This window comes from Zophobas morio, unplaced genomic scaffold (genome assembly GCF_036711695.1).
Source record: "Zophobas morio isolate AGI-343-1 ecotype UQ-CSIRO unplaced genomic scaffold, CSIRO_AGI_Zmor_V1 ptg000022l, whole genome shotgun sequence".
In the NCBI taxonomy this organism is placed as follows: Eukaryota; Metazoa; Arthropoda; class Insecta; order Coleoptera; family Tenebrionidae; genus Zophobas; species Zophobas morio.
In genome coordinates this window covers 3,759,841-3,777,312 of record NW_026972127.1, presented here as the reverse complement: position 1 = coordinate 3,777,312, position 17,472 = coordinate 3,759,841, and the positions used below count along the sequence as shown (strand labels likewise).

Genomic DNA, 17,472 nt, shown 5'->3' with positions numbered 1-17,472 from the left:
TTTTCGTAGCGGTATTGGTCTATTACAGAAAAAATTGAAAATTTATTTAGTCATCCCTTCCGACAAGTTGATGACATCATCTCAAAAATTATTAGGTATATGTATTTAATGCGCTTTTATGGACTATGGTGGCGTTTCAGGTACCAGGAAAAGGAAACTTTGGCGTAGATAATTTGATAATTTTTTGAACTGCAATTTACAATTTGGCTATAATTTTGTAGCCTTGTATTGCAAAAACGGTACAGTGTGGGCTCCGAGTGATTCATTCTCGGTTTGAAATTTGGGTAACCATGAATTTTGATTTGGTCGGAATCACGGTATTTTTAATCGCTTGCCATCTTGACCGTGAAGCAGTTGATTTTGTTCTGTTGGTAACAAGTTCTGCGATACTCCTTATACATAATACAGTAACTATTAACGTTAAACATGTAGCAACCGCGAATACACAAAGCGTGAGTCAACTATGCAAATATTTTCACTTTTTATCATCTAATTATATACTCGAACAAGACAAAATTATTCACTTTTATTTATAGTCAATTATAACCGATCAAATGCAAATGGTTAGCATTATTAAATAAATCGTCGAACGAACGTTTCACCGACGCTAAAGCTATTAATTACTTATAAACGGCGAGCGATTGAAAAAACCCTTCAATTGATTCATAATTACCGTCATTACGGTACCATAACAGCTTCAACGCAACAATTTTCTAATAGAATTCGCCGTCATTTAATAAGTTTTTTCCAACCTTTCAGAATCTCGTGTTACAAGAAGGAAAATCTCCCGTCGTTTTTTCGCAAGTGTGGATAAAAGACCAGCAGAAGCAGGCCTGGGGTAAGGCCTTCTTATTACTCAGAGAGAAGAAACTTTATCTGTCTTACAAGATCCAAGTTCTGGCCAAGTTTCTGCGAGCCGCCAAAATCAGGGAAGCTTCGGTAAGTTTTCAATAACAATGACTCGTCGCTGTTTGCTCAAGACTTTTCATAAGCCCGAAAATATAATTCAGTCGCATGATTTTTAACGATGCTTAAACGACGTGGCGCGACGATATCATGGCGGTGATAATTTAACGCTCGGTGGTTTCGACGATAACCGAAAGAACAAATTGCCATTGTTGACAATCGAAAAGTTTTATATTTTTATTTAATTCGTCCGATCGAAAACACTTCGTGTTAATTGTTTCTTCAATTTGTATTGTTCATATCAAAGTAGAGTAGTCCACCTGTTTCTAAGTGCTTTGGTCGTGTCTTAGATCGTCGGACATGGCCAACGCAATGAGTAATACAGTTTTGCTGCATTATCGTGCCGTCAAAAACCTATAATTCTTTTCTCTTGTAATGATTTTTTTCGCTCGTATAGTCGTTTCGTGTCGTAATTTCGTTCAAGGCTTTTACGGTTCAATTATTCCTTCATTTGTTATAATCACTTATGTGGTTTCTGGGTACCAAGTACTTGGAGCAGAGTTTTTAAATGAAATGGTAATAACGATTGTATCGTGAGGAGGAGTCACGCTCCACTGGTTTGTGAGATAATTTAATTTAACACTTTAATAATTTTCGTTAGCAACAGCAAAAAAAAAAATGCGGAGGAACTTGCCTTTGACCTGATGAAAAACTGTTGTGATGAGTTAATCGGAGTGGATAACTCGTTGAAAATGTTGCTTTTTTACTTTCCTAGCATAATGCGGCAAACTGCCCCGTTTAAAATACAAATATCCGCATTTTTTGATTTACTAATACGTTTGTGGTCTGTCTCTGTCTCGCGTCGCGCTAACTGGCCACATGCATTAGATATGTAGATACAATATATAATAGTAATAAAGGGATAGAAGAATAAATAAATAAATAATTTGATATAATACGACAATACGGATTTTTAAATGACTCTAAACAAAGTTTTTAGCAACGTAAGAAAGCTACATTGTAAAGTCAAGGTTACTTTCATGATTTTTACCTCATGTTCGTACTCACTGTATCCATGCGCGAAAATCACATATTTGGTTTTTACATGAAGAGAATTAATTTCGGCAATGAATGAAACGATGAAGCAATTGTTTTCAGCTGTGTAAACATAATAAATATTTGTTGTTTGTTGATAAATTATTTTTTTCATTGAGTTTAAGCTTTAACCGGGCTTAGTGATATTAACACCACTGACATTGAAGTAAATACTTACGGCTGATTTAGACAATTTCGTGAAATTTAACACGTTATAGGTCTTGATTAACATATGACTGAATATTGTTAAGATCTGGATGAACAGTCAAGGTTCAGACTCAGCCTAACTAGAGTTATTGCTGCGACCTATCACGATCTGATCAAAAAATTACCAATAGTTCCAGAGGGTTGAATTAAAAATTCGCTGATTTTGTGTTTAAATTATCGCAGGAAGTTATCGCAGTATTTATTTATATTATCGTTTAATAAAAAATATCTTTGTAAATAATGTTTGCATTAGTGTAAAAACCACGTAAGATACATTATCTAAGGCCAATTGGCCTAAGCCGATAGTGCTGTGGAAAAGTTCGCATCATTTTTCAAGGCAAATAATGCCGTCTTTTTCCATGATTTTGATTTAAATCATGCAACAGTAAAAAATTATATTTATGAGTAAAGCTTGACAATTTTGCACAGAAAGTGTTTTAAGTGTAATGTTAATTTATTAGAGTAAAAACAAGCATTGTCGTTTTTAAAATCAGTTTTTGTTCAACAAGTTTGATTTTGAGTCCTCAGTTGCCCCAATTCACCTTAGTTAATTAATGCAAGCAAGCAAGTGCATCGTTGCAATGACATCCGAACAAAAGAATATAATTATGAAAATTGCCCAGTATCAGCTAACGACATCGTAACATGCAATACGGTAGTTAGGAAAGTTTTAAAACACTCGTTTGTATGTTTGTTATACTGTGTGTAACAAGGTCCAAAGTCGCTTTTCTTTCTTTGAAGTTTTACGGCTTTCAAATGAATTTTCAAAGTATCCACTTCTTTAGAAGCCTTACGTTAAGGTTCTTTAACAAAGACTAATAAGCTGCCTACAACCGCCGAAGATTAAAAAAGCGCACACCCACGATCTTGTTTACCCCAAGTTACCTTATCCAATCGATGTGGCTATAAATATAAATAGTACCGTTGTACATACAGAGAAAATGTCTCGGTCTTCAAAACCTAAATAATGACCGCTTGACATGCGAAGTATTACTCTAATTCTTTTAAGGAAGTATATGAGAACGAGGCCGTGTTAACAACACCTTTGCGTAAACGCCTAGCACTCTGATTTAACGACATGACTTGTCTCATCTGATTGTGGTTCGAAGTTCTAGGCAAAGTAGTAATTGTAATTATAGTTATTACATTACAGACGTTGTAGAAAGTAGCTAATTGTAATTAACGAGATGTTTAATTTAAACTTGCATTAATAAGAGTTGTTAATGTGCTAATGGAAATATTAGAAAGCATACACCGACAACGCACAACACTCGACAAAACCGACAAAGGTTTCGGTTTAAGTTGAATGCGCAAAAAATTTGTTAAATAATAAATTATCCGGATGTCTCTGCAAAAAGGAGCCCGGAATATGGATTCGCTCTTTAATTAATTTACTCTTTGTCCGGATTTTCCCAACGAAAAGTGTGGTCGGTATAATCTAGATCAACATCGTAATTTGTATGTTTTTTCTCTAGTTAAAATGTACATTTTAGGTGTTATTCCCTCATACAAAGTTTTAATTGAAACGAAACGGATCCCGTTTTGTTAGCAAATTCCGCAGTTCCAGTACAACCATCCCCAAAAGTACGCCCTTTATCAAATTTCTTTTTGTTCTTGGTGTAGCCGAGTAGATCGAAGTAATCGCCCCAGTGGAACTCCGCCACCGAATTACCGTAGTTAAAAAACCTTTTGTATAGCACAAACCTACCGTTTTACAGAACAAGGTCTTGCCTATTACATAATGGTTTTAAGGTGAACTTGTGAATTTTTTGTTCGGAAGTTAACAAATCTGAATCTACTTTAAAAATGAATCATACCATTTACCGTTCCCACTTCTCACCGCAAACGAATTGTGATGGTTCGGTTACGTAACGCTGTTACGTAACCCCGAAAAGTATACCATGGGATCGAAGAAAACCCACAAAATATGCGACTGCACCCAAAATCCGACTTGATAAATCGTCCTGGCGTTAAGTCGGATTATCTCGCGTCTAATCGAACAAATGGACTCCAACTGCATTCAACTAGTTTATTAACCCCGGAGGCATCTAGGTGGCGGTGGATCGATGAAACAAATGCAAAGATAAAGCCGTGCATGACAAGTTTCGACGAACGTCGCTGTCCTGATGAACAAGGAATGTGACGAAACCGGTCGATGGCGATCGAGGATTTTTCGAGGTCCATTGGATGTGAACGCACTCGATAATTGTCATCCGCGGAAAGACACGTATTATTAGAACTTCCGGCTTGTTGACCTTTCCTCTTTTTTTTCCGCAACTTCGGTTGCGTAAGTTTTTTTGCGTCCCGAGTTCGAAATTTGCTCATGTGAGTAATTATCGGTTTAGTCGCTACAATTAATTTTAATTAAATTGCATGGTGCCGAGCGCGATTCGCGTATAATACATTCATCGTGAATTATTTCGAGTTAATAGGCTTATAAATATTCACTTTGTAAATTTCACTTTCAATCTGGTCTCAGCACAATTTCTCCCTAATTCTCTCTCCAAGAACAGCGCTAGCGCTATTCATAATATACAGGTTATGTTCCTCGTTCGCAGCGCTCCTTTGATCGTGTTAATGTATAAACAAGAACGATTTTTTTAATATAACGCCTGTTCAACGTACGTTACATGATCGTTTATTATTAACAAACACAAACATCACACCCTTATTGCTAATAACATAAACAAAAGCTGAATGGCTGCCGGTGATCGATAGCGCGTGCCAGCGGCGGGACGTGTGTCGGGAGAAGGGAAACCCTCTGACATAGCTAATTAAAAAAACAAAGCCAGGCAAGTGGAAAGTGTAAAATAGAAACGGGAAAATCGGCTTCTCTTTGGGTTTTTTTTTCAGTTTGTGTAAACAAGTAGCACTCGCCCTAAATATAGATTTTCAAAACGGCATCGTACATTTCTGAAGAAGATATAGCGGGGGATCAAGAAGTTTTTAGGTTAGGGTAGAGTGTGTAAAAATTTTTCGCTTCTTTGAACTTTACAAATGTCAATGTCGATTGCATTTTTCGCCCTAGGCTTCTTCAATAAAATTGTTATTATTATTATTATTATTATTGTGGTACATGTATGTCATTCGAACCCATAACACGTGTGTGCCGGAATCCATGGAAACCACCGAGAGTAGTTGATACTTTTGTAAGGTCCACACCCAAGATTGTCAAAAATCGGGGAAGTTATGATTGCTGTTATTAACCTCAAATGCAGCACAAAATTATCGACGCGAAACAGTGGAATTTTACCATTGTGTACATATAAAAAATCGTGCTTGTCCTCACGCTAGCGTGTCCCCCAATTGTCATATTTATTTTTACCTACGGCGTTTATACTAATTTATTCACACCTGTATGAGGATGACGTGATATCAGTTTCGTACGTTCTCTGATAATATTTAACTAATTCGTATGTACAGAGTCACCTCGGCATGTAAAAACAATGGTTTAAAAGATTTTCATTTCATTGCGTGTAAATACTGCAGTAAGGTCTTGAGGAATTTAAAAAGCTTGCAGCCGTTGTGTTTAAATTGGTTTATTGTCGGTTGTATAATTTGCTTTCTGCTGTAATACCCGCTTTAGAAATCAGATAATTAGAGCTTGTTTGTTCTGTAAATACAGCGCTTAACTTTTATATCCACCAATAAAGCTAGAGATTTTTAATTTAAAAAGACGACAAACCAGGTAATAAAAGAAATACGTGGTCTTATTAAATGTACGGTGTGTCTAATATATTAGCGAATTAGAGTAATTTCGCACGTTTGATAAATAGATAAAATGTGGCATGTGACACGATCGGCATTAAAATTCAGTTATAATTGGGGCTAAGAGGAACATTGTTTGTACGAAAAATCAACATGGGCGTGGCACGATGGTGGATGTAGATTTTAACCACAAATATGATTCACGTTAACAATATTAATAATTCTGTGAAAGTTGCAATGTATATAAAACCATTGGTCTAATTTATTTCCATAAATCGCTAATCATGTGGATAAAAAAACCAGTTGTAGGGTACTCAAATGCCATCGATCGGTGGAATGGCGGAAATCTATAATAGCACTTACAGTTGTTATATAACATAAGCTCGCGCTATTTGTACACGCTAAAAATAGCTTATAGAGAATTAACACAATTTTTGCGGAAATTTTGACTGTTTCGATAATTAAAACATGAAATGCGCGTGTTGTTTGCGACCGAATATATAGTTTTTCGACTAGTAATGTGTTCAGGGGAAGTTGTAAGGACGAGAAATCCGCTGTCACTTTTTTCTTATTTTTCCACAAATATAAATTTAATTCGTTCCATGGTCTCCCTAAGAATCACCAAATTGAATTAAAAATGAAAATATTCTATAATAAAATTTTAATTATTTTAGGTAAGTAAAGGAACGCAAACAGAATAATTCCTCTTATAAAATGTGTGCGCTAATTTTTTTCATAACAGGATAAAAACGCTACAACTTCAAAAAAAAAAGTAAACAAGACTTGTATTTTTTCTCCCTGGAGATTAATTAGTCTCAACTTTTTCCTTAACTCGGTAGAGCCAGTATAGCAGGTCGAGAAAAATTTTGACTTATTTAATCGCAGCACGGAATGGCAAAATAACAAGCAGCCTTCACTTCGAGTGGCAAATTCTCACTTTGCAGTGCTCGTTTTTTCGATATTTATTTATATTTTGTTACAGTATTTAACCCCGATTAGTTGGTGCTCGAGGTTAGGAAAGTTCATAGCGCGGTATTGATTTAAAGTGGTCAAGCATTATTTAATAATGAAAACTAGTGACTCATTTTAGATAGTATTACAGACTTGTGCTTTAGATGCTAATTTTCGAAAAAACCCACATTTCATGCAAAGCGACAGCTGTAAAGTTTCCTTTTCCATGAAAGCGTTTTATTTTAGTTCTTTTTTCCAATTCCATTGTGCCAGCTGGTTACGCTACTGGCTCGCGTTCGATAACGCCACGATTGTGTCTGTTTGTTGATATATTAATTTTATTGCTGTTATTTTAGAAGGATTTTACTATTATTTTATTAGCGGGACTGAAACCGTCAAGTTTATTTTATTTCGTAAAACATTCTCGATCACTGTAAACACCGTGTTCTCCCCTTATTTATTTATTTTAAGAGCGTCTGTTCCAAGTGTAATTTTTTCTCTCGGTATTAATCGATATCTTACCATTGTGATGACGCAGGCTAAAAGTACGTCGAAAGTGCCCTAATTACAGCGTGGTGAAACCACGATTTTACAGAATGCAGAGATGTAAGCCAGAATCGAGATTTTTAAATAACTGAGATTCTGTGTTATGTTGAAACAATGAAAATATAAAATGGTTGTGTGTATATATTCTTTTTGATTCATCGACTAGTAAACATGAATATTATGACGTTATTAATTCAACTTCAGCATTTCTGAATCTTAAACAAGTTAATTTATTTCCCAATGGCAGAAACGTTTTTCTTGATCTTATTTTTACAAATATTGTTGCTCTTGCAGTTTTGCCTGCTGTAGATCCTATTTTTCCTCAAAGTCTTCATCACTCTCCGTATTCATGGTATATTTCCTGCACCTCTTCATCTTCGCTTCACTCTGAAGTTCAAATTTTTGACTTTAATAATGGTGACTATATTTCTTTAAATGAATTTTATGCAACGATTAATTGGGATAATTATTTTCTTGGTCTTAATTTGGATGAAAAAGTGGCAGTTTTTTATGACATAGTTTTTAATGGGTTTGAACAATTTATTCCACATAAAATAGTAAGGTATAATGCTCGTAATAATTATCCGGTATGGTTCGATAGAGAATTGAAAGATCTTTGTCGCAATAAACGCATAGCGCACTCTATCTATAAAAAATCAAGCAGGTTTGAAGATTATATTTATTTTAAATCCTTGAGATCGCGATGTAAACAGTTATGTGAACAACTGTATGCTGCGTATATATCTAACGTTAATGTTAGTATTTTTAATAATCCCAAATTTTTCTGGAAATTTGTTCGTGACAAAAAGAAGAGTGACAGCAGTATTCCTGCTGAAATGACACTTGATCAGCAATCTGCAAAAGGTGGGGATGAAGTGGCTAATCTTTTTGCACAATATTTTTCTTCTGTTTACGCAGTTGATGACTTGAGGAATTTTGCTTGTTTTTTTGATTCATCGTCTCAAGTGAATGATTCTGGCTTATATATTAGTTTATCAGATGTTTTTAATCATATTTCCTTGTTGAAGTCATCGTGTAATCCTGGCCCTGATGGTGTTCCCAGCATTGTTCTAAAAAACTGTAAATTCTCTCTTTGCTTACCTTTATTTATCTTATTTCAAACGTCACTCAGTGAAGGCGTCTTTCCTCAATTATGGAAGAACAGTTATGTAATTCCCATCTTCAAATCTGGACAACGTAACAACGTGGACAATTATAGGGGGGTTTGCAATCAATCTGCAATTCCCAAATTACTTGATGCTATTGTATCCATTCAGCTCCGATGGGCATCAGCATCTATTATCTCAAGTAGCCAGCATGGTTTTTTCTCTAACAGGTCAACATTGTCTAACCTTCTTGAATACAAATCATTTTTAAATGAAGCATTTGCCAATCGATCGCAAGTAGATTCTGTTTATACAGATTTTTCAAAAGCTTTTGATCGGGTTAATCATCGATTGCTAATTGTAAAGCTACATAAGTTAGGTTTTAGAGAAGGTACGATTAAATGGCTATCTTCTTTTCTGGTTGACAGAAAACAACAGGTACGAATTTATAATTATATTTCGGCCCCTTTTTGCGTATCTTCGGGTGTTCCACAAGGTACTCATTGTGGACCCATTCTTTTTTTGTTATTTATTAATGACTTAACTTGCTGTTTCCATTTTTCAAATTATTTACTGTATGCAGATGACCTGAAACTATTTAAAACTATACGGTCCATTCAAGACGCTAAACAACTTCAATTGGACTTAGTTGCATTATTTAACTGGTGTCAAAATAACTGTCTTCATTTAAACATTAAGAAATGCTATGTAATATCATTTTATAAATCCAAATCGCATATCAGTTTTGATTATCAATTAGACAATGTCTCCGTCTCACGAGTTTTAGAAATAAAAGATTTGGGGGTGATTTTTGATACGACCCTTACATTTAAGAGCCATTATAACCATATTTACAATAAAGCCATGAGTATGTGGGGTTTCATTTGGCGGCATTGTAAAGATCTGTCTCCATTGGCCCTAAAATCTCTTTACTGCTCTCTTGTTAGATCGCATTTTGATTATTGTTCTTCTGTTTGGTTTCCTTTTTATAAAATCGACTATGAGAGACTTGAAAGAGTGCAAAATAAATTTCTTCGCACTGTGGAATTTAAAATGGGTCATTCTCATATTAAGGGTGACTACCGATGGATTATGGATAAGTTTCAAATTCACTCTCTTATTATCCGTTGGAAAATTTCTGATGCCTGTGTTCTTCATGACATTATTAATGGTCATATTGACAATCCAAGTCTGTTGAACAGATTGTCTTTTCTTATCCCTGCAGTTGACAGTCGTACAACAAGAAGTCGAAACATATTTAGAATATCAACGTCAACAACACTTTTGGCTCAAAATCATCCGTTAAGAAGAATGATGGAAGAAGCTAATGAATATTCCTGCCGCATTCGAATCTCAATCTTTGATTCTAGTAGGCTGAAATTTAAAAATGATGTGTCGGTTTATTATTATTATAATATGTAATCTTATTTAGTTTCATTTTCAACTTTTTATTTGTTTAATTTGTATTAATATGGTACTATTTCGTGGAATCAAGAAACACTGTTTTTTTTTCCTTTATTTGTAAAGTGGAGTTATATTCCGTAAATAAATTATTATTATTATTATTATTATTATTATTATTATTATTATTATATGAAAAAGTCCGTCAAATACAAAATCCTAGAAGTTCAGAAGTGTGTACTAGATGGCGCTCATAACATTGTGAGTGTTTTTTGATCAGTAAGAATTTGGATAGATTCGAACCAAAATGTCGGTCACTAGTATCATACTTGACAATATTTGAAGTAAAAAAAACCTGTTTGTATTAAACTGAGTAACAGGAAATTCCAACAAAATTAGTGTAGCCAGTAGAACTCAGGACCGATCGACCGACTGCGATACGAGTGGAAATTCCCTTAATCCGAAAAGATAAAGGTGGAGCAAATACAGTTGTCATCCACAATATTTGACTCAGAAACATCACAAAAATTAATTAACGTGATTGCGTTAATCATTTGTTACCATGGCTTTTACGCTGGGATAATATATGACGGACAGTTGAGTTTGTCGTTGCTCAACTCTTATCGGAGTATATAATACAGGGATTTTAATGCTAGCCATATTAAACGACCGCTATGAAATCATTTTTATTTTTAAATAACAGGTTTTTTGAGGCGGTTTAAAAAAATATGTTTCTGTACCTGTATGTTAAGGAAGAACGCAAACTATTTTTGGTAATGATATCATTATGGGGTTCCTAAATGTAGAATAGATATCTGCACTTGAAGTCAAAGTAATCTGGTTGGAATGAGTTATGATATCATAAGATTTTTTAGATGTACTTGGAATATTCTAGCAAGTCTTAGATAGTTTTGTTTTAAGTATTTTTTGTCCTTTATGAGCCTCAATTCATCTAAACTGTCTAAAATTAAATTCAAAATTTCTCAGCATATTTTTTTCAGTCGTTTCATTTTTGCCATTTTCGTAATATGTTCTTTCTTTCTACTCCTATTTACTACATACCACAAAAGTATGCTCTATTTCTTCCGCTTTGCTTTCTTACCCAAACTGAGTGAAGTCTTAAATATTCGGTTAAAAAAGATATTGGAAAATTTAGTTTTTGAAAGAGTTGTCTAAAAATCCACAATGAATCCAAGATTGTGTTGAATCGAAAAAAATAGTGTGTTTATCGGCCCGGGGCAGCAGAATTTGGAAATATTTAGTTTAGTCATCAATTGTGATAAAAATCCAAAAAATGCCGTAATTCAAATGGACGATTTTGAAAAAATGGTAGGAATTTTAGAAGAAATGAAGTCGAAAATAAATTCTAGAGATGGTCCACGGAAAAACCTCTCGTTAATTTTCGAAAGTGGTCGAAAAATGGTCGAAAATTTTATGAGGGGGGACTACAAAAATTGAGCTTTTGGAACAATTGTTTAAAAATCTACAAAAAATGTTAGAACATAGGTCTCGATGAAATGATAAGAAAAATATAACGTGTTTATGGTCTGGGGCCAAATTTTTGAAATTATCGGTGTGATAGTCAGTTTTAAAAAATAATTTCTTAGCCTAGGTTCAGGAAGCAAAAAAAAAGTCGAAAATTTTATAAGGGGTCTTGAAAATTTGGGATTCCGAAAAGTTACCTAAAAATCCACAAAAATTCTAGAACAAACAATCTGTAGGATAAACAACGTATGTGCAAGTGCACGTTATGTTCGGAATAAATCACGGAATGGTTTATTCGAATCGCGGAATGCAGCGAATATTTGCTTTGAGCAGGCGTTTTTGTTTTCCTGCGCCTTGCCTGCTTTCGTTGCCTTTGCTGTCATTGTTCCCCAGTCAAAGATCCCATCAAAAGCACGTATAAAATCGCCAGCAATAAAACATCCACACGTAATTGTGTGCACTTGCGAAATACATCAAACCTCATTGGCATGCATTCGACTGCCACTGAATTTAATTGTTATGCACTTAAAAACCTCGCACAAAACCTCCGCGCCGAGAATCGCAAGAACCAACCCACCCATCGCAAAGAAGCAACAATCCGCAGGGGTTAACAAACTAGTTGCTTCACCTCTTTGTTCGATAATTCAACTTCACACCATTCATCACCGCGCGTTTCGGTGCATTAAATCAAAAATTTCTTGGATGCAATCACAATGAAACATCGTCCATTACGGACGTTTTACGAGCGGGAATCGTAAAATTTGCTAGTTGTTGGGTTTTATAGCTGCCATTTCGAGTCCTTTATCTTAACTGCTTGACAAGTTTGGGCGGAGGATGATGAAAAAGTCGAGGAAGTCGGAGTGCCGGAGGAGGCGCATCCGCCATTTTGGGCATTAATGGCAACTTGGGCACGGTTTATTTCAATTCGTGCTTATCTCGAATATGCCGCTGCGAATGCGTGATGAGTTTTATATACAGGGTGTGTGGAAAGAGGGTGTGGGAATGATGGGTCGAGCCGGGTGTATGTACCTGGACAAGTCGACTCGTAAAAACGCTACAAAGGTCGCTAATTCAGGAGTGACGCTATGGGCTCTGACATTTATGTGACATTTTCATGGTACCATGAATTAGTGCGAGGCACAGTTTTATTTTTAACGGTTTTCTTTTATTGGTGTTTTTGAGGACGCGTATGACGTAATGAATAGGTCGTGGTCGGGCAGAATATTTCTTCAATATTTTCTTTTTTGTTCCACCAGTACCCCCTACTGGTTTTTCTCATACCTCGGTATAGTGTGACATGTGGATTACCTCAAGGAACACTTCTTGGACCAATCCTACTATATTATTGAATTGCGTAGTCAGTGAAAATTGTCGCTAACATTGCAACACAATAGTAAAGGTACGTTTGACAAATAAATCTAAATAAAAAACTAAAACACGGTTACAGTAATGTCCACGTATAAATTACAATGAAAGATATCCGTTCGTAACTCACCCAGATATTTAGTACTTGCAAATTCAAGTCTTTATATATTCAGAGTTAAAAAATGTGCAAATAATATTTACATTATTTTTTGTAGCCGTTGCGATTTTACAAAATCAGAGTTGAATAAGTCATTGACTCGTTTAAATTTGTATTGGTCTAAAAAAATGCTATAAACAGTTCAAAAGTCAACCGTAAATATGCTAAACAACAATGACAATAAAAATGTGATCGTTAAAAATAGAGCCCAATAAGAATAAAACTTTAGAACATGTGTTAACATTCTTTTGTTATCAAAATGTGTTTAATGCATATCGGGAGGCGATTAAACGTGCCAAAGAATGTATCGAATCGATTCAGTTTTTAGGATATCTTTGATTGAATGGATTGTGTAACGTGTACAGACTGACGTCTCAGTGCTTAGATATATTTTAAACGGACGTTTTTCAGACACTTGAGAACGGAAATAAATAATAAAAGAATGTTTTACTTGAAAACGAAAATGATTTTGCTTGATCTCGAGGCGATGTTGATACAACGTCGTTTCAAATAAAAAGCTACCATTTTCGTTTTAACTAAGATTAAATAACAATAATAAGAAGAAGAAGAAAACTGTAGCTTTTACGTACTGGACTTGAACGTCGTCGCACATGAGCGTAAATAAATTAACCTTTATCGCGGAACATTTTCTTTTTCCCAATTAAAGTTTTTTTTTTTTACTTTTAATTGCAACATATTCGAGTCAATAATTAAAAAATAAAAATACGATATTGTTTCTAGTTACCGAGGAAACACTCCTAAGTTTGCTTAAGTGGTCTTTGAATACAATCCACTGATGTTTGACTAGTTATTTCACGTAGTTGGCCGCATCCAGGAAAAGCATTTATTTATAAACATTTTAAATGCGCAGTAAGTCTAATCTCAAAAGGAAGATAAACCAAAGCAAATACGATAATGCAGGGAAATTAATTTCCGCGATAATGTTTCTGTCATCTTCAGCTTAAAACTACAACTTTAATTGAATTTAAGATTACATTCCTCAAACATTGCAAAATATTTGTATAGGTTTATGTAATACCAATTATCTGTAAGTACTGCACTCAAAATTTGCAAAAAAAAAAGATAACAAAAATATGCGAAATTTGAGATGGAAAAATTTTGCATAGAAGTTTTCGGTTAAATAAAAGCGTTGCACCACACTTTCTTGGTCCTCTTCACCTCTCATTCATTGTATTCCTGTGTCATTTTTCTTCATTTGTTTCATAATCATATTTAATCGAAATTGGTTTTGTCTTCTTCACTTTTGCGTCGTTTTCTTCTCTTTTATGCATTGTCAATTACGTCCTTTCCATTTGGTATCACATTCTTGAGTTTCCTTTCCGGTTGTTAAATTCTTTATTATCAAGTGCCCACGGTATCTTTTCGAGTTTTTCTCTGTTCCTATCTTTTTTATTTCCTTCTTCCATTCTAGTTCATCTAAGGTTTAATTTATATTTTTTTCGTTCGATTTGTGGAGAAAATTCCGAACATTTTAACATATTTAATTATGTAAGAAAATAACGTCGGAACAAAGTTTTCTCTCTGACAAGGTAGTTGTACTTTTATTTACAAAGTACAAGAATTTATTTACCCCGTGGACGCATTTGTTGTATACGACTCACCTCAAGATTGACTAAAACCAGAGGAGTTGATGAAAACCGACCAAACGGCGTTAATTATCAACTTTTCAGTGTCTATTTATCAAGGTCCCTGTACATCCCGTCATCCTCCTCCGGTTAATAACTAGAAAACCGCCAATTTAATTAAAGTCGCGGAAATACCGAAAAGTTGATGTGTCTTCCGGGGTAGCTTTTATTACACAATCAACGTTTCAACAACAATTTCCAGATAGCAGCGACACGCTCTCGCCCTCCGTCAAATTGTGTTTACGATAGTGGGATTTAAGGGGTTTTTTCTCTATTTGTTCATATGCCAGATACATTTTCGTGACGGTGTAAAATTCAATTCTCCCCAAGAATTGCTGTCGCTTCGCTAAAAGGATATATTTGTAACTGACAGTTATTGAAGCCGGTGTTTACGACAGCGCTACATCTCGTGTAATTAAAACAATAGCACGAACCGAAAAAATGTGATCCGAATTTAATTAGAAGATTACGGCCGGATTCGCAGAGTAGGCGAAAAATATGCAAAAAAAGGAATTGATAAAACTGACCTTTTTGTTCTTTGTATGTAAATTTGCATTAAAACGGGGATTTATGACATTAGCGGTCGGAGAATATGGTGTACGCAGTTAATTTAACTGCAGTTTGCACATACGTGATCACAGCGAGATATACTTCCAAGAAATTCGTTATGTGGTTTTTTTTTCATGAATCGAGTTCAAAAGAATGAAAGGTGTGTAGTGTAGACTGAACTATAAGGTGTGATCTACTCATTTATTATTATTTATTGGAAGTAACGATTTCTAAAGTAATCAATAAAATATTTCGCTTTGTGTACGAGAAGACAACACCCAATTTCGTATTCCATATGCTGTGAAACGCTAAGACAACTTTAAATTAGGCATTACTCATGATCTGGTATTTACCGATGCTATAGACCACTTTTTTATTAGATTTATCGACTTCCATAACTAGGCGAAGCGATTAAAATTCGCCGGAAAAGTTGCCGAATTTCCTCCGCTAATTATCCCCGCCGATGGATTCCGTCGTGCGAAATCGAGCGGAAAAACAAGTCGCCGCGATTAGAGGGAAAACGTTTGGAAATTGTAAAATCAATGTTCCGCTGGGTGAGAACCATAAATTTTCTAATGGGGGGAGGTGGAAGAATAACATGTTTTCAGTGGCCAAGAATAATACCTGGAAGAGTCCCGGAAACCCGGATCAACTGACACGCACAAAGTTCGTCTCGTTTTTTTCCTCTCTTTTGACTTCGAGCGTGAACTTTCCGATATCGGGCCAACTTTAAAAACACTTTGATTGGATCGGCTCCAGGAGAGGACAGCCAGACGATTTTCTTGACAAAGTTTTAAGGATCCCCAAGTCGAAGAAAAAATTGACCGGATAACGTGGGCGACACAAATAGCTTAGATTTTTTAACGAGTTTTGTTAATTTATAACTGGCGCGCAACTCGCGGATTAATTTAAGATTTGTTCTTGGCAAGGCTCGGGAGGCGGCGAAAAAGTGCCACATCGAAGCACAATTGAAACCGACGCGATGTAACAGTCTTCGCTGATTTTTTTGTCTTTTATGTGTCATGGTGAAAAGCTTCAACGTTTTGCTAATTTATGAGTCCTTTCAAGGACCAGATAGTGTTGCTGCAGTTTTTGCGAGCGCGTCAGGTTTTAATAGTAATTGTTGTTTTCATTAGTTTCCTTTTTAATTATACCCGTAGAACGTGACAGTAACTGATAGGAAGTTACAAAAACAAGAAATTACAATCCATTGGTGGACATTTTTATGCACCCATTACAACAGTACATCGGAATTACCGCATGCTACTGGTAATTAAATAGATAATGATGATAAATGGCCGCATTGTTATAATAAAGAAAATTAAAAAACTTCGCAAGTACTAAGTTAAGGAGTACCTATTAATTATAATGAGCACGGTCAGGATTATTTTTAGTGTCGTTTCCTGGTTTTAATTTTAAAAGAGTATGTCCTTTACGGCATGAATAAGCACGAGCAATTATATAGAACTTATTAGTCACTCTAATGTAATTTTTAAAATGTCAGAGAAGTTCCTCGGCCGGATGAAGCACGCGACCGTTTTTCAATTTTTTTTGTGCACGTGACAAGCGAAATATATGGGTTTTGCAAGATTGTTTCGCAATGTGCATGAGTGTTATAAATCAGAAATATGCGATATGCTAAACTTTTTTTTGTAAAAGAAACAAAGTTACACGGAATTCAGTTACAGTTACTCATTTATAAAAGGAAGTAGGTATACAAATTGTATTGAACTCCTACAGGCGATTGCCTGCTAATTTTGGAGCCGGAGCGGAGACGGAGGAAAACTTTTCGTAATTAAATTCAAAGTTGTTATAGATGTATTCTTTTCAGGTTTCAGTATTGAAGTTAGAGCCAAGTCATTTGTATAAACACAGTTCGTAAAAATACGACTAACTAGTTGTTTTTATTTTGCATTGATTGAGGCCGGCCGTTATTGAGGAAATTAATTGTTGCACAATCGCTTTTGTGGTAAAATAACCACTCGTCGGTAGTTAATCAACGATTGAAAACCTGACCCTTGACTGTATATTTGATTATATTATATGCGTCACATGACAGCACATATTGTGAAATTATATCGTCAGCGTGTGGACTATGTTTTAAAAAACAATTTTTTATAACATTTTGACATCTTGGATTATTCCTTGAAATATGAGCGTGGGAAAAGAACAAAAATTGTGCAAATTTTTGACAGGTTTTTTTTTTTGAAAGACCATCGCAAGTTGTGACTAAATTTTCTGTTACATTATTCTGTTAATCAAATTTCAGGATTTTCAGTAGCCAAAAACCTAAAATCCATGGTACGTAATTCTTAAAAAACACTTCTTATTTGCCTCATTGACAATAATA

General features: G+C 35.0%; 1 protein-coding gene across 6 annotated transcripts in view; it reads left to right on the top strand.

The window, feature by feature from the left end:
* Positions 1 to 17,472, top strand: part of LOC135133740 (growth factor receptor-bound protein 14-like) — a 165,956-nt gene that overhangs the window by 97,969 nt on the left and 50,515 nt on the right. For all 6 annotated transcript variants that reach the window (XM_064062234.1, XM_064062235.1, XM_064062233.1 and 3 more), the window contains exon 6: positions 760 to 939. In XM_064062234.1, coding sequence (XP_063918304.1) covers positions 760 to 939 — 180 coding nt within the window. The remainder of the gene's footprint in view (positions 1 to 759; positions 940 to 17,472) is intronic.